This window comes from Gadus chalcogrammus, chromosome 8 (assembly GCF_026213295.1).
Source record: "Gadus chalcogrammus isolate NIFS_2021 chromosome 8, NIFS_Gcha_1.0, whole genome shotgun sequence".
In the NCBI taxonomy this organism is placed as follows: Eukaryota; Metazoa; Chordata; class Actinopteri; order Gadiformes; family Gadidae; genus Gadus; species Gadus chalcogrammus.
In genome coordinates this window covers 6657010-6678920 of record NC_079419.1, presented here as the reverse complement: position 1 = coordinate 6678920, position 21911 = coordinate 6657010, and the positions used below count along the sequence as shown (strand labels likewise).

The window sequence follows — 21911 nt, the reverse complement described above, 5'->3', positions numbered from 1 at the left end:
TTCCTGCGCCTTGTCCTGTTTAGTGGTTTTGCGGATAAATTGAAAGTGTCCATGTTGGGTTCAACATTTATCCTGCTCGGGTGAACATTCCTGAGGTCAATGTTCTCTCCTGGAACGTATTGTGTGCGTTGACGCAAGAATCTATTTTCATTTCAACATTTATTTTGTAGCTTTGTTTTGTTAAAGAAATTATTATATATAATATGATATTATAACAGATTTATTTGTGTGCCCAGCCCTTTTTTAATTTGGCACGCATTCACAAAAATGCACAACGCCCACTCCTCACATAGGTGTGTCTGGATTGGAAAAGTGAAAGGTGTGAGCGTTCAGGTCTAGAGTCACACACCCTTTTGAGGCATTGCCCAACGTGTAGGCGTGTGACTAAGAGTGTGTGGGTTTGTATGCATGTGTTTATGTGTGTGTGTGTGTGTGTGTGTGTGTGTGTGTGTGTGTGTGTGTGTGTGTGTGTGTGTGTGTGTGTGTGTGTGTGTGTGTGTGTGTGTGTGTGTGTGTGAGTGAGTTGTTGTGTGCGTGAGAGATACATACACTTACATAAATACACGATAACTGAGGTAGGCCCACGTCCAATGTGAAGGTGACAGCATTGAATCTTTTTCATTGGTTTAGGATTTGTCAGCCAATTTCATTACTTATACCTTTATAGTAGTTGTAAACTTGAATGCTAGTTAAATGCTATACAAAGTAGCAGTTCAATTAAATATACAACAAGGGACCTAGCCTGCCCTCTGGTGCTTAATAGAGAGAGGGGGGGGGGGGGGGAAAAAGAGAGACGGGGGAAAGACTGGGAGACAGCGAGGGAGACAGCGAGAGAGACAGAGAGAAAGAGGGGGGGGGGGGGGGGGGGCGGGAGAGAGAGAGAGAGCGAGAGAAAGGGAGAGTCTGAGAGAGAGAGAAACATAAAGGGAGAGCGAGAGAGGCGGGAGAGTGAGTGAGTGAGAGAGTGAGATGTCAATGCATGGAATGTCTTCATCCCCTGACAGCTCTTCACCTACAGTGACCCCCCGCTGCTTGCAGTTAATGCTTGCACACATGTTGTGAGGGACTGTAGCCGTTTACGTTTCCCAAACCAGGAACAGAATCAGCTTCAGACAGGGATGCTCAACTGGCGGGCAGCGAGCCCTAAGGGCCTCTTGAGTAGGCCGCAGAGCCTTGATCTTTAGAAAGAAGCGAATGAATGAACTCATGTTTCAATGGAAATTCATGTTCCAACAGCTTATCATTTCATTGAGTTTAACCCAAATTGTGGCAGTTTTTTTTTATCACTCAAAGTTTCTCACAGTACATGAAGGCATTGTTTATTACCGTAATATATATCTAAAATTAGTACGGGCTGACACTCAATGATCCTATAACACATCCTGAGGCTGGAGCAGTCGAGGAACCTGTTTTGAATGAGTATTCTGCTTTTTTGTATGGTTCAAATCGGCGGTGAGGATACCTTTGGCAGTCTGGGAGTGTGGGAACACACCCAAGCACAAGATTGGACTCACCCTGCATCATAATCCCACCCTGCTCGGCTTAGGTAGGGCTGATGGGTGTCTCTCCTTCTCGTTTGGTCGCTCCCTCTATCCATCTTCTCCTCTCCGAACAAAACCCCAAACGCAAGACAGGACGTGCCTGGTGTGCGAATTAGCCCTGCCCCCCCCCCCCCCCCCCCGCCCGCGCCTGGCCTCCACCCTAGTGTAAACTGGAGGAAATTAGGTGGATTCAGTTGGACACTTAACGACATAATCACATCAAAGTGGCACAACATGAGTCACATTGAAGTTGTTTTCTTTTTGTCATCAACGCAACAGGTTTGCCCGTGGTATCATCACGCGGTCACTCTGAAGATGGTATCGGGAGCGACTTGTAAAGGCAAGACCACGGGGGAGCTGTGGCGTGACGAGGAGATCGCCAGCATTCCCAGCAGCCACTACTGTCACCCTTGAGGTGTGGTCTGGGTGTGGCACTTTTCGCTCGTTTGTCTATCATCACACACGGAGCCGCGCACACGCACACACAAACACAGGCATACAGCCACGCACGCAGGCACCCACTGCCCCTCTCTGTTCTTTCTGGAAGATTCTATGGGTGTGCCACCCTGTGAGGTTGTTAGGGCTGCCGCCCTTTCGCCTGCTAGTGTTACCTAACAGTGCATTCGTTTTGGGATATGAAGTACGTAGGTTGGTTTTATGGTGTTGGTGATAAGCCTTGAGATAGAATAATTTGGCTGCGGAAGTGGTTCACAGAGTGTGCCAAGACTTACAAGATACGTGCAGTTAATATTGTGTGTGTTTAGTGAGGTCAGGTTCAAGTTCAGGGTCTATTCTGGGAACGCGGTTTCTGTCCAAAGTGAAGAAACGGCAAACATGCAAGACACATTTTAATTGGAGTCAATGACATGAAGGGCTTAATGATGAGTCTCCTGGGCGGATAACTGTTTATAATCCTATTGACCTCATCTATCTGAGTCATATAGCGGGAGTTGGATTGACAAAGATTGGCGTTTTCTTACTGGAAGGGTCGAAAGTGAATCCTCCCTCACTTGTTTTGGTGTGAAATGATTACCTCCTGATACTGTGAGATGGCTCAACATCAGAAAAAGTGTTTTGGCAGTAATGTGTCATATTAGAAAAAACCCATGCTCATTGATGGTAGTATTTGCTGACCTTGCATGTGTATGTGTGTGTGTGTGTGTGTGTGTGTGTGTGTGTGTGTGTGTGTGTGTGTGTGTGTGTGTGTGTGTGTGTGTGTGTGTGTGTGTGTGTGTGTGTGTGTGTGTGTGTGTGTGTGTGTGTGTGTGTGTGAATGCGCGTGTATGTGTGTGCTTGGCCTAGTTGATTGTGTGTTTAATCTAGTTTGACACAGTGTTAAACCATATAATGTTCCTACATGACATGCACTTCGAACAGGTAGGCAGATCACAGTGAGGTGTTATTACTCTCTGGCAACGTCTCACTGGCAGGGTGTGGACATATTAAAACCTCTATGATTCTGGATGTGTGCGTCATGGAGACAAAAGAAACACAGACGATCACAGACCGTTCAGGTGTGACTCACTGCTTACGTATACGTTGGGGAACAGCTGTGTACATGACTAGACATCAGGCCGTTATACAATACGTTGAGAAACAGGTGTGTACGCGACTAGACGTTAGGCCATATTACACACACAAACACACACACGCATGACATCAGCAGGTTGCAATGAAAGTTAAGGTTTTTCAGGGTAGAGTTCTCCGAAATGAGAATGTTTGTTTTGCCCCAAACAGAAGCCTGCTTTGTCCTCAATTTACAGTACACAGACTGTGAGAAAGGGAGAATCAAAGATGGCTGCTGGAATCTTTCTTAAACCAGCAGGTTGGAATTAACAGAGTGTGTGAGTGTTGGGAGGGAGGGGGGGGGGGGGTTATTGTACATTATTAATCATTTATGTTTATTAAATGAAACATACAAACACTGAATCCAAACGCATACAAACACACACACACACACACACACACGCACGCACGCACGCACGCACGCACGCACGCACGCACGCACGCACGCACGCACGCACACACACACACACACACACACACACACACACACACACACACACACACACACACACACACACACACACACACGTACACACACACCGTAACACACAACACAAAGGTGTATTTTCCAAGGGCGGTTCCTCTGTACGGCTGACAGGTGTGGCTAGGCAATAAGACAAGCAGGTTTGAATGATAAAAACCCAGACACGAAGATGAACGAACAATGGCTGCTTTCAGTTGGTTGGACTCGGTGGGGATAATTCTGCAATTAAATTCTTGTCTCTGCAATAAGTCAAGGGAGGAGCAAACAGATCCGACTGATCTCAAATTAAAACAATAGTTATAATAATTTAATCAATAATTATAAAACTACTAATAATGTACCCCTTTCAAGAATGGATGTTTAAGGAAATGGATTGCCACCCACATTTAAGTTTAATTTTTTTAATAATAATATATTGGAAATTATAGAATCAAATATTGCATACGAATTTTACTAATGATGATAAAATACCGGTTAAACGACATTGTTTTTTAGAACTTAAAATGCGAAAGTAGTAACTAAAACTCACCTTCTCTAAGTTGGCCAGCTGGGGGCAGCAGTGTGCAAAAGATTGTTATAAGTTGTTCCCTGACCAGCTCCAACGCGGTGTCACAAGGTTTCGCTTACAGTCGGTCAGTATTTGTTATGCTGTTAAGAACATTGGCCCACATATATAGAAATAGATGAATGAACGAAAGATAAATAGGGATACGAGCTCAAAAGGAAATGTTTGCTGTGTGCCCTGTCTTATGTTTTGAATACATTCTTAAAATCTCTAAAAGTGTCCTCGTCTCAGATGACCAAAAAGCAGTAATTTCTTTGTATATATCTAGGATAGAATAGACTTATAATTATTTCTTTATCGGCCGTAGTCAGAAAACATGAGCAGTGCAAGCTGCAGCCACTAGGGTGAACTATAAGCCCAGTGTGGAAGCACTCATCGCATGACTCACATATTATTGTCTTGTGGTGTTTCACACTCTCTCAGATGGTGTTATTGTTTCTTCCAAAAGTTCAGTGACTTAAATTGATTGGAAGGTAACCATAAACACTTTTCACCTGCAGATATAGTAAGTATAGCTGTAGTTGTGAATTCACATGAGTACCAGATACAGGCTAGCCTCCAGGAATTTTTGTTGCAAGACCTAGATTTAAGTCTTTATAACATTTTATATTGGGTCCAGATGTGAAGCTATAGGGCTTGGATGGCTCAGACTACGTCACCATATTAGTTCAGCTGCTGTCTCCGATGCTCTGGCATGCTTCTGCTGTTCTGTCCAATGTAGGCTATCTCCCTAAATTAAGGGTTTCAGAGTGTTTTAGTGTTTCCTATTATGGGTTGCCCCAAGGAGATTTTGCTTGCAGAAATAAGACGCTGGGCTGATTTTTTAAAGAAAAGCATCATTGTTGGTTCCAATGTATTGCGGTTCTAAAACTTTTTTTACAATATGTTTTTGTTTATTTGGGGTGTTCATTCAAAAGGAAATGTCATGCTGGTTTAAATCTTTGTGTACTCCATGACCTCACTCCCATTGTCATTACATTATTATTTGTCGGTTGTTTTGTTTATTATTTTTCATTGTTCGTTCCACATAGAAAGCTATTCCAATAGACCGGTGTGAAGCCAATCACACTGTTTACTCAAGGAAAATCATTCTCAGATCAGAGCCACACTAATGTTTAAAGTTTCTATGACCAAACATACAACTACACCAAATGAAAAAATAGTGACAATATCATCTTCTTAACTCCGGGAATGGCTGCTCTATTGAGAATAGAAGAACATGATTACTATTATTACTTTATTTTACCTTTTATTTAAACAGGTAACATAACAAGGAGACACAATGTCAGAGAGTGAACCAGTGTGTGTCGCGGCATGGCAACAGTTTGGATTGAGGAGAACGGATTTAAATATATTAGGAACCCCCTTAACACCTGGCATTATCATGCATTTAAGGCCATGGGATATCATTTGGATAGTGGTAAAAGGCATGCTAATGCCAGGTGGAGTGGGGGCATAGGAGCCTTGCGTGTGGAGACGTTTTTGCATGTGAAAAAGTATCAGTATGTCATTATTTTAACGGGAAATTGACATCCTGCACACCATTAGAGAGTGTATTCCACCTTCAGAGTATTCTGAAGACAGCGTAGGAAGGAGAAGGGAACACAGCTGGGCTTCATCATCCTCCATGTCCCTACATCTAAAAGGGAGGAATCTGCCCTTTGACCTCTGTGGCCGTGACACCGGCCTCCGGTGACCTCCGGCTCCCCACCTGCCCACTCGCTCAGAGGTGACCTTAGCCTGCCCCTCTCACTCTCGCTCAGAGGTCGCCGTAGCCTGCCCCTCTCCCTCCCACTAATAGGTGACTTCAGCCTGCCCCTCTCCCTCCCACTAATAGGTGACTTCAGCCTGCCTACCTTCCCTCTCACTCGTAGGCGGGCAAACAGTTTCCGGCCACTAGAGGCACCGGGCATGATGTGCAGCTGGAAGCAGGGTCCAGAATGATGGGGGGGGGGGGGCGTGGGGGTTCACAATACTGTGCCACGATAATAAATATGTACTGTATGTGTATCACAAATGCAAACCCCACTGATGATGGATTATAAAGCCTTTCCAGAGACGTAGCCAAATTAGTCACGATATGCAATCGTTTCTATGCGTGCTCCGGAATGAATACATTATGATATAGCATTACATTGTGAGGGCTGGGAGGGAGGGGAGCCTGAAGGGGACAATGACAAGGGTTCCTCCACAAGCTGAAGGAAGAGGACTGAAGGGGACCATGAGAACGGTTCCTCCACAAGCTGAAGGAAGAGGACTGAAGGGGACCATGAGAACGGTTCCTCCACAAGCTGAAGGAAGAGGACTGAAGGGGACCATGAGAACGGTTCCTCAGAGCCCTGAGAACACCCCACCGTGAGACACAGCCAGCAGTCTGTAAAGGAGCTAGTTGCCATGACACCAACAGACTTGACTTTATTTCTTGAAAAGCCCATTGTGAAAAAAACATAATGATGTAATTATTTGGCTTCTTTGAAATGGGTTTATAACTGTGGATATGTGAAATATAAAAAGTATATATGCAGACAGTCGGCCGACACATTTAGACGTTGTACTTTGAACATTTATTAAGATGGACCTCGACACATTGGTAAATAGAAAAAGTTTCATTCGTTGTCATCATTCCTGTGTTATGGTGTTGTGTTACTTACTTCATAACATGCTATTGTTTTGTTTGATTTGTTTCCCTGCTAGTTTGGCTATAGGGTAAAGCTTTGTTTAGTAGGCACAGTAACCTTATGCTTCAGACTAGCTTAGTCCAAGACGATTATGTTTAATTTTGTTTCATATCATGATTTAGTATTAATTAAACAATAACCCTACAACCTAACCCTAACCCTAACCCTAAAATAAATGAATACAAATAAAAAAGATAAAGAATTTAACTAACTTAAAGTAGAAACAGATCTTGGAAAAAACACTTGAGGGGGTCACCACTACACTCCCCGGACTACTCCCCGGACTACAGCCAGAGTCAGCGCTTTATTTTTATATATTGCAATAGCCCATCTGCTGACTCAGTCATCAGGAAACTTTCAAGCTGAACTATAAATATGTTTCAAACAATGGCTAGAGCAATCAACATGGAAAAAGCTAAATATGCTGTGTTTGCAGGACATCAAACTGAAATGATTTTCATAATCCGTTTTTGACCAATACCAGGTATACTTTGAAATTAATATTCTAAACAAATTCTTAGCGTTGAGACCTGTGCCAACCAGGCCAATTACAATGCTTATACTTTTGTGTGTATGGTCCAAGTGAAATAAACACACACAAGCACACTCAGCAGAACATTTACAACCACAAACACACACAGACACAAAGACACACACAAGCACACAATATACCACAAAAGCATGTAAGACAAACCTGCACACGCACACACACACACACACGCCCGCACACACACACACACACACACACACACACACACACACACACACACACACACACACACACACACACACACACACACACACACACACACACACACACAAACACACTCACACTAATACACACACACACACACACACACACACACACACACACACACACACACACACACACACACACACACACACACACACACACACACACACACACACACACACACACACACACACAAAAGGAAAATGCAATAAGTCAGTTATAGCAAACAGAAAAATCTATGGGTAACTTGGTAACTTATATTTTAGGTATGATATAGAGTAGATATGATGATGATGCTGATGATTACTATTATTATTATAATTATTATTATTATTATTATTATTATTAGATAGTGCAGGACATTTGTGCTGATATAAAGGTTACGGGTGATCAACCATGTCTAGAAGCCCTCGAACATACTGTACCAGACAGATTAATGGCAGATTAATCATCTGCCACTGAGGGCTGCGAGCCAAACATGTCTGAGTTTCCCCAGACACCAATATGAGTTTATGGTTCTGTAACCGGGCAGAACAGGACCAGTTCAGATGCAACTGGAACTCAGATGAGTTGCAAACATATTCATTTACCAGTAAATCAAAACACTTTTGACTCAAGTCGTTATTTCAGAAAGGTAATAACATCCAAGATGACTAAAAACACACCAAGGCCTTTGGTCCAATGTAACAAATGTGTGTCATGTTCCTCAAAAATCATGGTCTGGTGGGCATAATGAAGCAGCTAACGAATGATCAATAGAGCAATGTTATATTTATTGCTAAACCTTATATTTTTATGATATGTGGAATGATACATTCAATATGGATGAATTTAATGCAGAATAAATATATGGCATGTTAAGCCCTTTGAGACTGTACCTATGATTAAGGGCTACATAAAATAAAATTGAATTGAAATTTAATTGAACATTTTGCTATCTCTAGCTGGGAAGTCAGGACTGAGACACACGTTTGTTCTTAATCTATATTAGATCTAGCCCCATCGCTATATTCTTGTGTAAATTATAAAAATGTCCATCCTGCAAAGCAAGGAATGTCGAAATGCATAAACACAGCTGTCCAACGTCTCGTGATGAAAGGGTATCTGGCCATGTTGCAAGAGCTGGACCTTCCCAGAGAGAGTTTACCAAAATGTCAGACTTACATAATGTTTGGCTCTTATCATGCTTTTCATTATAAGGCCTAGTTTGTTTACATGCCAAACAAGTGGCAACCTTAACCCTAACCACCACCACCATCACCAGCCATTTCCACAGGGCAAGGGCAAGGTCTTCTTAACCAAAATGCAAGATAGGGCTGTAGGCTATAGCTGTTGGGAGTGTTGATCGGGCTCGATTATACTGCGTAAGACAAAACAAACAATTAGTTTCAACTAGTCTTACAGATGTTTAATATGCTGACCTGCTTGAATGAGGTTAGCAACTGAGTAGAGGGCGGGGCTTGGTCCTGCTTTACCCCGCCTCTTTTTAAAAACGAACAGGGCGTCATAATGTCTAGCACTAGCAGTCTCTACTAAGAAGTTAAACAATGTACTATCATTGATTTGCATTGAATTACATCCGCTGACCTAAAAGGTGTGCTTAGATTAGCAGGCTATGCATTTACCCGGACAGCAGGTGTGTTACCTGTGGCACCTCCAGGAAATAGGAAGCTCTGACAGACACGGGACTTCCTCTGTGATTACTCCATAGCCACACCGCACAAACGCAATCAACATGGCTTGCCGGGAGGGCGTAAGGGCGAGTGGGCAAACCTTTATTTGATCCTTCAAAACCAGATTTATTATTCGGTAAATTCTGCAATCCCGCTTTATGAGAATCCAGCAACAACCACAACAACAACACCGGGGCCGCAACAGACAAGATTCAGAGACAGCGGCATTCCCCATGTACCTTCTCCTGGCATGATCGGCTTCCTGATCACAAGAGCTGCGTCTTATTTCCCATTCCAGTGAGTGACTGCGCACGACTTTCCCCATCAGCGCGGGGGCATTGACGCATTGTGGAGTCGAAAGGGGGGGTAGCACTAGTGCCAACCCCGGCTGCGCTAACACACGCATCTAGGATGAGCGAAACCGCGATGGCCGGGGTGCAGCTCGAGACGGAGCCGGAGGACGACCACCAGCAGCCCGAGAACGGCTTCGTGTCCCCCGAAGCCACAGCCACGCCGGGGCTGCTGACACGCATCGACGGCTGTGTGCTCCCGTTCCTCGGGGGATTCGGGAAGTACCAGAGACAGCTCATCGTGCTGACATGGATCCCAGCGCTGTTCATTGGATTCAGCCAGTACTCTGATAATTTCCTGCTCGCCCAGCCCAACATCACATGTGTCGTACCCGTGGCTAACACGACCAATTTATCCAAAAGTCATTCGGCGTTGTTTCAAGGTCCACACAATAGCAGCAGAAGCAGTACGCGTTCATCTTTTATATACGCTAATGGGAGTTATGGCACTCGCAATGACAGCAGCAGCATGCAGTGCCACTGCACGGAGTGGACGTTTGAGCTGCAGACCGGACTGGTACGGAATGTGGTTACCAAGGTAAGCAATGTTTCTCTTAGGAAAGGCATCCCTTGTTTAACTGCATGCATGGATTGTCGTGAGATTCGTATTGTGGATCAGTGTCCAGTGGTTGGGGTGGATAGGCGATGTGGTGCTACCTTCGACATTCCCACTCCCCATGTATGATAACAACAGTGCCCCTGTCCTCCAGATGGGTCTATTTTAATATATGCGCAGTGTATATCTTGACCGCTTCATGCGAGCTTTACTCTGAAATAATGAAACAATAACAACCAAGAAGGACACCGTGATCCAATCACTGAAATATATCAATGGATATTTGCATACAGCCTTGAATAGCCTGCAATCTGCTTTCAAGATCGGATCGTTTGTGTTCAGTCAGTCGTGTTCACCGACTGGATGTAGGCGATTATTCAGTAAAGCTCCCGGAGAGCATTTGAACTGACAGTCTGGGACGACATGACTCACCGGAGCAGCTGGCTATAGCGACCTATAGCCAGCAGTCTACATCGATGGGGGATGACCAGGGTGGCATGTTTCGTCATGGCATTGCAGAAAACCCCGGGCCTTTGGGTCACATCCGTAAACTCATCATGTAGACCCCCTCAAGACATGCATAATGATCCCCCCCCTTTCTAAAATATGAGTTTCTCTTTCTGTGCCCCTTGGCACGCAGCCATCGTATTTGGGAAAATACCTTATTTATGGTGTCGTATTCCAACCAGCAATGTGGGCATTTGTGTTGGATTGGAATAATTAGGAGTTATTTAGTACATGCATTGAATTACAGCTCTATGTTCATGAATATATACGATTGTTTCATTCATTAATTTATAGGAGTAAATCCTCCAATGGGATTTCCCAACATTTTCCATTGTTCACCTCAACAGACGTTTAGTTTCTACGGAACTGAATATTCTCAAGACAGGTCCTTTCAGGTATTTCAGGGCAAGTGTCCCGTAGTCAATCAATAAATACATGTAACAGCCTTCAGTAAAGATACTCTGATCAAAACCGTCAAACAGAGTGTGAGGCCTTTCTGTTGGCAACAACTCATCTGTTTCTCACTTCGCATGTTCCCATTTGAAACTACTTCATTTTATTTCCCCAGGTCATATATATTCATGCATGGTTGTATGTCAAAGCCTGACACTTTAAATATACACTAAACGTATGATTTAGATCTTCCTCTCAAATATGGATTTTAATATATTCAAAGAAAATGCACACGCTCATGGAAATGACAGGATGGCTTTTGCATGCAATGTAGAGTCAAGAATCCTGGTGTGTGTGTGTGTGTGTTTGTTTGTGTGTCTGTGTGTAGGTGTCTCTGTGTGTTTTTGTGTGTGCCTGCGTGTGCCTGCGTGTGTGTGTGTGTGTGCGTGTGTGTGTGTGTGCATGTGTGTTGCGTATGCACGCAACGACTGTGAATGTCATATTGACACTACCATCAGAGCGGGGACGGCTGTGTCCGGGTCTACGCACAGTGGGGTGGAAGGGCCAAGCCGTGCAAACGCCCTCCTCGCCTTTCCTCCTGACCCTCTGCCCTCCCCCCCCTCACATCCTGACAAGGTCACCCATAGGGAGTGTGGTGTCTGGGAGCAAATCAATAGTCATCCATAATGTGCTCGCCTGTGTCGTATCGCTCGCCATGTGCACGGAACTCCCTGGGTCTTCCTCAGGTCCCCCCACCCCCCTCCCTCCCACTCTTCCCTTGAACACTGCAACACCCCCAGGATGTGACACTATGGCAGGAAGGGATGACTGGGGCTTTCCTGTGTGTGTGTGTGTGTGTGTGTGTGTGTGTGTGTGTGTGTGTGTGTGTGTGTGTGTGTGTGTGTGTGTGTGTGTGTGTGTGTGTGTGTGTGTGTGTGTGTGTGTGTGTGTGTGTGTGTGGTAACCACCCAGAGATCTCTATCAAACACTGCATTACGGTTTGCGCAAATAAGCGTGCCGGAGCGATCCAATCAATAAGCCCAACAATGAGGGTTTATCGTTTTTCTTTTTGTTGTAATCAGTGTTGTACTGCATGGCTTCCTAATGCAGTTCTGGTCAATTTGTGGCTTTCTTGATTCATAGCTGAAAAAGAGATGCACCATGGAGAAGCCCAACATGAGGTTTGAATTACATCTAATCAAACAACGCGTGTCCTGTTTTCTAATGACCTAATACTACGTAGCCTAGCCCGCAATAAATATCCTTTGGCACACGGAATTCCAAGCATCTGTCCGGGTTATATGGCCTAGCCCCATTGCATATTACACAGCCAGGCCACTACCTTGTACTACCATAGTCGTAGTGTCTCAGTGTCTCGAGGAAAAGAGTAAAACATCAGTTTGCAGGGTATGACACCCCCCCCCCCCCCCCCTCCGGCCACCCCCTCATGCTGGAGAGGGAGTGGGGCATTCTGATGTAGCAGATCTCAGAAGGGAAGGCTGGGGAGTGGAGGGATCCAGAGTTGAGCTAATGCAGAGTCCTCCTCTAATAGAGTCCTCGTACCCCCTCTGGGCCCGTCGTAATTGGCCCGAGCCGTCGGAACAGGGATTGTATCATTACTAAGAGACAGACAGGGGGTCTCGCTGCAACACACTCCTCAGATGGCTTGGCGGGCGGACGGAGAGGAGCCCAGTGGGTCGTTGCCTGATCCAGTGGTGAGAAGGCCTCGTGAAACCAACAGATTAGCACTGGGTGAATCCCCCATGATGGCGGTCTAATGATATTAATTAGGCAACGTTTTGATGACGGAGGGGCGGCTGGGAAATCATCGTCCTCGGCTCTCGAGGATGAATATCGGCGGATGGTATCATTTTAAATCCGCTGCTGATATTTGCAACCATGACGATGTCCATGCGTGTATGTACGTCAAACAAGGTCTGCGTACGCAATGCATGCGTGTGTGCGGTATGTACCCTAGTGGTAAACGCAACCATACCAGCATGTAAGTCCGGCTATTTTTTCAAAGCACTACATTCTCGCTCACACCCAAGCCGGGCGTTCACTGCTTGTGATGTGCACACCCCCCCCCCCCCTCCGAGCAACTGAAGATGTGCAAGATGATACCGCGGCCCACCCTACCATGCCCCCCCCCCCCCTAGCCCCGGCTCGGCTCTCTATTTACCCAGCTGGCCCCCCACACGGCTGTGCCGATCCAGAGTCAGTGTGGGAGAGTTGAAAACAGTCTCAGCTGTCGGGAAGGGGGTGACCCCATGGCAGATGCCAAGTCGACTGCACAATGACCACCACTCACCAGTGTCAGCTGTAGGCGGAGAACACTTTGTGTGAGCAACAGATGATAAATAAACGTGTGTGTGTGTGTAGGTGGGGTTGGGTTGAAGGCTAGCAGAGCATACAGTGAAGAAGTACTGCTCGTTTGCTTTGTGATAAGGGGCCGTTTTGCAACGGGCCGGATTGAACACGGCGCAGGATGGCCGCCGACCTTTGGCTTCCAGTTGCGTTTGGGTTGTTTTTAAGATTAGCCGATGGAATGTAGTCCTGCGAAGGGTTTTATTGCATAGCTAGCGTCGTAACGAGAGCGAAAAAGAAGAAAATGTTGATTGGTTATCGATATGTAGGCAAAGTTGCAAGGTTGTTTCTTGCGACACTGTTTAAACGGACCATTTCAACACAGAGAACGAGCGCATTGGTCCAAAGATAATGGCCACAATCAGATGACTTCTTACAAAAGTCGCAGAGAACCCTTTGCACCACAATTTGCGGTGCAAAGTGTGTGCATATTATGTACTTTTGTGAGACGCACGGTTTGAGTTTACCATTTGCCTGTCACCCTGAGAGTTAATTACAGGGACAAAAAGAGCTAGGGTAATTAAAATGACTTTCTTCTTTACAATGCCTATTTGAATAAACAGGCAACTTCCCGTACCCACTTCTGCCTACATGGCTGGGTTTATTTTGGCGTTCCTCCACGTCTTTCCAACACACTAGTTTGCCTCACCCTGCTCATATCAGGAAGCTCCCCGAAGGGAGCATCAACGTTAGCTGTCAGTGCTAACAAAGACTGTGTAAAAACTACAGCAGCGCAGCGGTGGAATGCGGGCAATGCGTGGCATGGCCGCAATTGTCCTCGATCCCTTGCTCGCTCACTCGTCTTCTGCACTGAGCACTAGACATTCTCATCCTGGGCCATGTGCAGCCTGCATCCATAATAGATGTGTCTCGAGCCCACGGAATGGGGTGCTAACACTTTCAATTTTGAAATGAGGAGTGTGTCTGAGGTGATGGTGTCTTGCCTGACTGCACGTCGTTTACCGCTGCTACGATGGTCTGGTCTCTCCGCGTCCCTCTCTCTACCCTTTGCAACACTAATTGCTTTGGAGCATCCCTGTGTAACCAGAGACGTCTAGAGTCCTCCGTATAGCACCTACTATGATTTCCTCAATTCGCATGAGACCGCCTTTATCATGGATGCTACTGGTCTGACGGAAGCAGTCCCTTATAGCAACCGTTCCTGTAGGTAGAGGACTGAATTGAACCCAATTTGATGCATCCAAACTATTACAGACACGCGTTGTGGTAGCCCATATGTTCTAGAAATTACCTTCTTCGTTTATTGAAATATGGGTCAAAATAACACGGGGGAGCAAGATGTCAGCCATCTTAGTAATGTTGACAGCCACTTGTAATGGTAGCCCCTTCTATATGCAAACAGACACACACTCAGACTATTCATGCATTGAATTCAAACAAGCCCAACAATAGCAGTTGATATGCAGCTGAGGTGAAGATAGACTATCGGCGACCTAGGTTGAACTCCTGCTGTGAGGCATTTTGTAACACTTTGTTCTCTCCCAGAATTGGTTGGGTTCATACGCGTATGTATTTATGTATTCCTGACACTCTGTGTCTTGTCGTTTGAGTCGGCCACATGTTTTCGGCAAGATGTCTTGATTCTAGAATTTTGTTTATTTGTCGTACACAGTCCCTTGAGGCTATGCTGTTAAAACGCACAGGAAACTCAAACTATTAGTATTAGAAGCACACTTGATTTTCCTGAGGTTACTCCCACGCACACTCTTCTATTTGCTAACTTCTGACCACGTGCACACACAAGGACACAGAGTTTGCGGTCCCCTTGATTTATTCTTGCTTGATCATAGTCTGGAGGAAGGTCAATGTCCTTTTTTATAAGGCCTGTGCTTTTATTTTCTCCCTTGGCCTACTTCATCTTTTTCTTCTCTATTCTGGTGGTCAGCTTTTGCAACAGTTGGCTTATTTGCCTTCCTTACTGGCAACTTTTTTTCCGCGGCTGACATCGACACCGAAACCATGAATGAGTGGCATGCCGGGACCATGTGACGGCAGGTCTCCTCCGGTAATCCCGGCGTTCCGGGCGGAGCGGGTCACTATGCTAGAGGTTATGGAAGTTTACCACCGCACCACCCAGAGAGACATCGGAGGAACTATGATTTCCTATTGCGTTGAGACGCATATCGATCTGTTCTCAGTCCTGACGCGTTGGTCTAAGTCAATGAGTCATTCGACATTTCTGTGTGTTTCTTGATGCGAGTTGTCTTGAATCAGGTCAATATACGAGGCCTTTATACTCTAATGCCGCTTTTCCACTGCATGGTACCAGCTCGACACGACTCGACTCGACTCGACTCAGCTCGCCTTTTTTGCGTTTCCACCGCGATCTAGTACCTCAAGTGGCTGCTTTTTCTAGTACCGCCTCGCTCTAGGTTCCAAGCGGCTGAGCCGATGCTAAAAGGTGACGTCGGCAGACGGCCGGCCACTGATAGGCCAGAGAGTGTGACGAAGTCACGAGAGCGACATGGCAACCATGCTGGTAACGATAGAACAGCCATAGTAGCGCCGCAGCCAACATATTCCACTTCTTCAACATGCCAGCTAATAATACGAACACGAATACCATCGCATCGATGTTCTCCATTGTTGTTATGTGGGTTCTGTCCATGTGTGGGTTACGTAGGTGTTGTTTGCGTCGCGTACAAAAATACGTCACGGCCCTTTCGCGCAGGCGACCCCGCCCACGTCCCGGAGGTACTATTTGCGGTGGAAAAGCAACCGCGCTGCTACCGTGTCGAGTCGTGTCGAGTCGTGTCGTGTCGAGTCGAGCTACATGTGCGGTGGAAAAGCGGCATAAGTTAACTGGAGATGCAAGCTTTCTTTTCCGTTTTAATTGATATTTCTGGGTGATTCATTCACAAGTCCTTCCCACCAGAGCTTTCGGGAGATCTTTTTTTTATTGCCCTGATTATAATCTGCGCTAAAATGTGTGCATAGCCGGCAACAAGGTCGAAAGTTCATGCATGTTCAGGCTCTAAATATAACATTGATGGGTGAGCGTTATGCTGTGAATCTCATCCACTTCTTACCAACTTGTCCCATTTAGACATGGCATCTATTACTCATTGACAGAAACCTGTCCCTCAAAATATATGTTTAACTCAAGGCGACTGGAGCAGTTATTTGAAGTACATGTACCGGAAATATCCAGCTTCAGCCCAGATGAAATGGGCATCAATCATGTAGAATCAATCAATACATAAAAGCTAGAACTGTAAAAGAAAATATAATGGGTCTCCACTGTATAAGTCCACGACTAAATCTATCAATTGATGAATAATTGAAACATTGATTAAATAATTTTGAAGCAATCTTAAAAAAAGCCATTTCGTGGTTTGGTTTGGGCTGAATGTTTATTTATCAAAGACTGCCCTGTCTGTGTGAATGACTGTTTTCCCTTTGTCAAACTCACCATTGAACCCTTCTTTCTGAAATATTAAGTGACTTTTACATGATTTATCTATACAAAATAGAGAAGCTCACTATTTCTCTTTTGATAACTATAAAAAACGGTTAACGGCTATTAGACCTATTGTGATCGAACGCACTTTAAATAGAAGAAGAATTTATTGTTCATATAACATTTTCAGTCCTGAAATTAGGATATAGGTATACCTACTTTCAGTTAGTGTAGGCAGGTGTGTTTTGGCATTAAAGTGTACTGGAACCAAGTGTGCTGTACTGTAAATCTGGACAGGATGGTCAACATTTCGTTCTCTGTCTGTCTGTCCCTACAGTGGGGTCTCGTGTGCAACTCTGCGTGGAAAGTCCACATTGCAAAGTTCTCTCTTCTCGTTGGGTCCATCTTTGGATACCTGGTCTTTGGGGTCCTTGCAGACTGGTGAGTAGACCGCAGTCAGTACCTCATTGAGGGAAACAATATGTGTATCGAGATAGAATTGTGATTTATTCTTTCTGTATGTTTTTATTCCTGATAAAACAGTTGTTAATTACTGTCTCCGTGAGGGCGTGACTCCAGATGGTTAAACAATGTGTCACGCCCTCATAGTCCATCTGGGCTTAATAAAGTACGTTTGGACTCCACCAGCAATAGCTCTACAAACACGGCCCACTGCCCTGCCTGTATAGTTGCATGCATGCTTGGGTATTGTAATAGTGAGAAACGTACATTGTTTCTCTTTCCTCTGACCAATATACTTAATGTAAGTCGCTTTGGTTAAAAGCGTCTTCTAAATTTCCTCAACGAATATCTATTAGTGTTTTTATGTAAACATGTTATTGTGACAAAGGCGCTCTGTAAAGAATTAAAGACGTTATTCGTATTTGTGTAGCCTCCAGAGTGCTCCTGAGTAAGCGCGCTCCCCTCCCTGTCCCCCCAGGTTCGGCCGCCACCCGGTGCTCATCATATCGGTGCTGTTCATGCTGGTGTTCGGGCTGACGGTGGCGTTCTCCGTCAACGTCCCCATGTTCAGCACCCTGCGCTTCTTTGAGGGCTTCTGCCTGGCGGGGATCACCCTGTCTCTCTTCGTACTGAGTAAGTCCTTTCGTCCGTCCGTCCGTTTGTCCGTCCTTCCTTCCTTCCTTCCTTCCTTCCTTCCTTCCTTCCTTCCTTCCTTCCTTCCTTCCTTCCTTCCTTCCTTCCTTCCTTCCCTTGTCCACTGACACCTTTCTCTCGGTGAGCCTGCTGCAGTCAGGTATGCCTCTTGATGGGTTTTATGCCCTTAGCGGTTGTTGAGTTTGTACGATTATTTATGGAAGGATTTAAGAAGTATTCCAACACTACTTTACCATATTTGTAAAGTGGGTTGTCGAGTCTTTTAAAATGGACACACGTGACCTCTTTCCTTTTCTACCTCGTAGTGAAATCCATTCGGGACCTCTACGGGACCAGTGATAGTTTGGGACCAGAATAGGTTTATGTGTTTGTACGTGTGTGTGTGTGTGTGTGTGTGTGTGTGTGTGTGTGTGTGTGTGCGCACTGCGCACACGTGTGTGAGTGTTATCCTTCAGCTTGTCCCCTGCTCCCCGATCCGTGACCCCCATTACAGCGGGAGATACCTGATCACACAGTGGCCCCTGTGATATAACTGTCTGTCAGTGAGAGCAGCACAGCCTCAGAGAAGGCTCTGACCTGCTGGGGAACAATCGTGTTGAGACCACATCATTTACTTTTTACATTTTTTTATTGTTTTCAATCCATCTTGATATGTCCAGCACAACTACTTATTACGACGACTCTCATCTACTATACCCTTGAAACAATCTCAGATTAAAGTGTAACAGTATTTATGAGAGTGTTCCCATCCTCCTAGTGAATGAATGGGCTGATAAAGAGGGAACGAGGTCGCTCTCTTTCTCTCTCTCTCTTTCTCCTGTCTCTCTCTCGTCTGTGTGTCTCTCTCTCGTCTGTGTCTCTCTTGTCTGGGTGTGTGTTTGTGTGTCTCTCTCTCTCTCTGTCTCTCTGTCTCTGTCTCTCTCTCTGTCTCTCTCCCCTGTGTTTGTGTGTCTCTCCCTCTCTCTGTGTCTCTCTCTCTCTCTCTCTCGCTCTCTCTCTCTCTCTCTCTCTCTCTCTCTCTCTCTCTCTCTCTCTCTCTCTCTCTCTCTCTCTCTCTCTCTCTCTCTCTCTCTCTCTCTCTCTCTCTCTCTCTCTCTCTCTCTCTCTCTCTCTCTCTCTCTCTCTCTCTCTCTATCGGAGAGAAGAGCACATACTTTTTGATGGCCTCCTGATAATTGGCCTTGCACTCGATGCTGTAGCGTGGTCAAACGATCCCTAAAAGCCTTGCTGGCCAAAATATGTGTAGAGCGAGGGGGGGGTGGGGGGTGGGGGTGGTCCTCTGTGTCCTTGTCACTCTCATTTACTCCCCATGGTATACCTTGACATGCTCCGCTGCGCTCCTGAAATAGCAGCTCTCGGATCTCTCAGGACAAGGTGGAGAGGGAGAGGCAGGGAGAGAGAGGGGGAGGCAGGGAGACGGAGAGAGAGTTGGAGGGGCAGGGAGAAAGAGGGGGAGAGAGAGAGAGAGAGACAGTGGGGCTACAGGAGGCTGCATGTCTAATTGGGCAAGTTTGGTCCAAATCCTGAGGACCTGTCTCACCCATTCAAATACACCATTAACCTCTATTTAATCCCCATCAGAAGAGCGATTACAGTTCAATAGCTTCGCTCTCGCTCCGTCGTCAGGGTTTAATGGTACGGCCGCCCGGTTGGTGAATCGGTTAAAGCAAAAAAGGCAAATGCGGAATTGCTTTTGTTAGATGCTATTCATTTCCCGCCCATGTGACCGGTAGAAAACAAACGGGCAAAGTTAAACTGTAAAATGAACCCTGTGCTCTGGAAGCAGCCAGGTGCCAGAGGAAAAACTAGCTTGCAAAAATGTAGCAGTTGAGAAAGAAAAGGAAAGAATTTGAATGACTGTTCTCTTGGGGGGCCGAGTGTCTATACTCTATAGTCAGCTTTATCTTTAGTTCCAGGAAAGGCCAATTATTCTGCTCCATAACTCTGAGAGGAGGTTGATGCACAAACATGCACGTGCTTGCACAAGCGCACACACATGTGCAAGCATCCGCACGCATGTGTGCACAAGCACACAGGTTTTGTTGATTATTCACGCCATCTTCCCTCCAAGTTCTTGGGAGGGGTAAGGCGATCTCCTCTCCTTGCTCTTTTTAATTCTGGTATTTGGGTTTTTACTACAATTGTCTCCAAGTTGATGATGGTGTGCAGAGTAAACACTGCTTTAAGGAGTGCCACTCTAAATACCCCGTAGCGCCACCATGGCCCACGCACACGTGCACACAATGTCTCTCTGCACATTCTGATAATAGGAATGGGACAATATGGGATAATGGGAAATAACCAATCATTTATTCTTGAGTTCCCATGTCTTACGAGTCACGACGGCTACAATAAGGTAAATCGGTGAACAACAAAACATTCTACGGTAAATCCCCATTCTTAGTCCCGCTCTGTTCTTAAGCCTTATTCATACACGTTTTTTTTTAGCATTGTAGCATCAGTACTCATTGTTACATTTTCACGTAGAGCCGGCTCAACGGGTTCGAAGTAAAGGTTCATTGTGTTGCTGGGGGTTGATTTATATGTGTTTATGGTAAGGGCCATACCCTCCTCCCCTCCTCTCTGTCTCTCTCGGTATTAATACATCTCTCACCCTGCTGGGGCTAAGTGAATGTTACTAGACGCTTTATATTATAGCAATGTGCTACACTATTTATTATAGCAATGGGCTACACTATATATTATAGCAATGGGCTACGCTGTATATTATTCAACAAGAGAGAACTATGTATTACCCCTTTTATGTTTATTTACTTTTGTGTGTTTGTTTGGCTGTTGAGAGTTAGTATTTGGTGCCGTGTTTTTATGAGGCAACGGGAACACCATGTACTTGGACAGACACTCTGCTCTTGGCGAGCAGTGCTTAGGGTTCCGGCCTCTAGAACGTGGGACTCCTCTCGGAGCTCGCATCAACGTGCAGCTTAGTTACCGGACTACAAGGGGCTTTTCCAAATCAGCCGTGTTCCCAAAACAAGGATGCGCTCATGCGACGCCTAACATTTTACAACCACAAAAGCTCTGGGTTTATTTTCAGCGCCGGTCACGAATCGTCTCTCTCACTGCAACCGGGAACCGCAATGTGTCCTTGGGCAAGGCACCTTACCCGAGGGCAGTTGTCTGTTTATACACGTTTGTAAGTGTGTGCAAAGGATGAGAGAATAAGTTGGAGGACTCAAATGTAAACACCATGGAGATTAACGCTGGGGCTTTCCTCCTGCTGTGGGACATTGAATACTCAACACCCCTGGAAGACGTTGTGGCTAACTTTGATTACAGCTGCCGTGAATGGAACATGCTTTAGCAAATGTAGGAATTGACGTCGGCAACGTTTTTACATAGCGAGGGCTATTTACCATATTCTTTCCATGTCATTACCCCTTTGCTCTCTGAAGTCTAGTCATTTGTATACAAGCCTCAGGGGACGGTGATGATATCATATTCCTGTTTCATCAGGAGATCCCTCCGACTCTCAAACATTGTCAATTCAAATTGGATAAACTGTCAATAGAATTGGGCGACACAAAAGGCTTACAATCCATTTTGAGTTTCCATTCACCTGAATAGTAGGACTGGGAATGGCCAATAGCTAAATCAATGGCTAAACAATCTTCTCACTAGATTGGAGTCATTGTTTAGGGACAGAGATGCTGCAGCGACGGGTAAAGGCTACTCTAAAGCCTCTTGGATTGGGATCTCGCCCACTCGCAGTGGCTCATATGGCCGGTGGAAGGCAAACCGCGAATGTATGATGGATTTGCAGCTCAGCCTAGCAGGTGGGACGAGAAACGTATTCATAGAAAATATATATATATATATTTCTAGGTCGTTGCTCTACCCCATTAATTTACAGTAGGTCATTGCTGCTATGTGGATAACATGCTTAACACTATGCATCATCTCCCAAAAATACAAGTAGCCC

The 21911-nt window shown here is 45.4% G+C and overlaps 1 protein-coding gene across 1 annotated transcript in view; it reads left to right on the top strand.

Moving 5' to 3' along the window:
* The first annotated feature begins 9080 nt into the window (after positions 1-9080).
* LOC130387219 (solute carrier family 22 member 23-like) overlaps positions 9081-21911 on the top strand; it is a 34173-nt gene continuing 21342 nt past the window's right edge. The window contains exons 1-3 of the mRNA XM_056596234.1: positions 9081-10149; positions 17193-17296; positions 17796-17950. Of these exons, the coding sequence (XP_056452209.1) occupies positions 9673-10149; positions 17193-17296; positions 17796-17950 (736 nt within the window). The 5' untranslated portion in view covers positions 9081-9672. The remainder of the gene's footprint in view (positions 10150-17192; positions 17297-17795; positions 17951-21911) is intronic.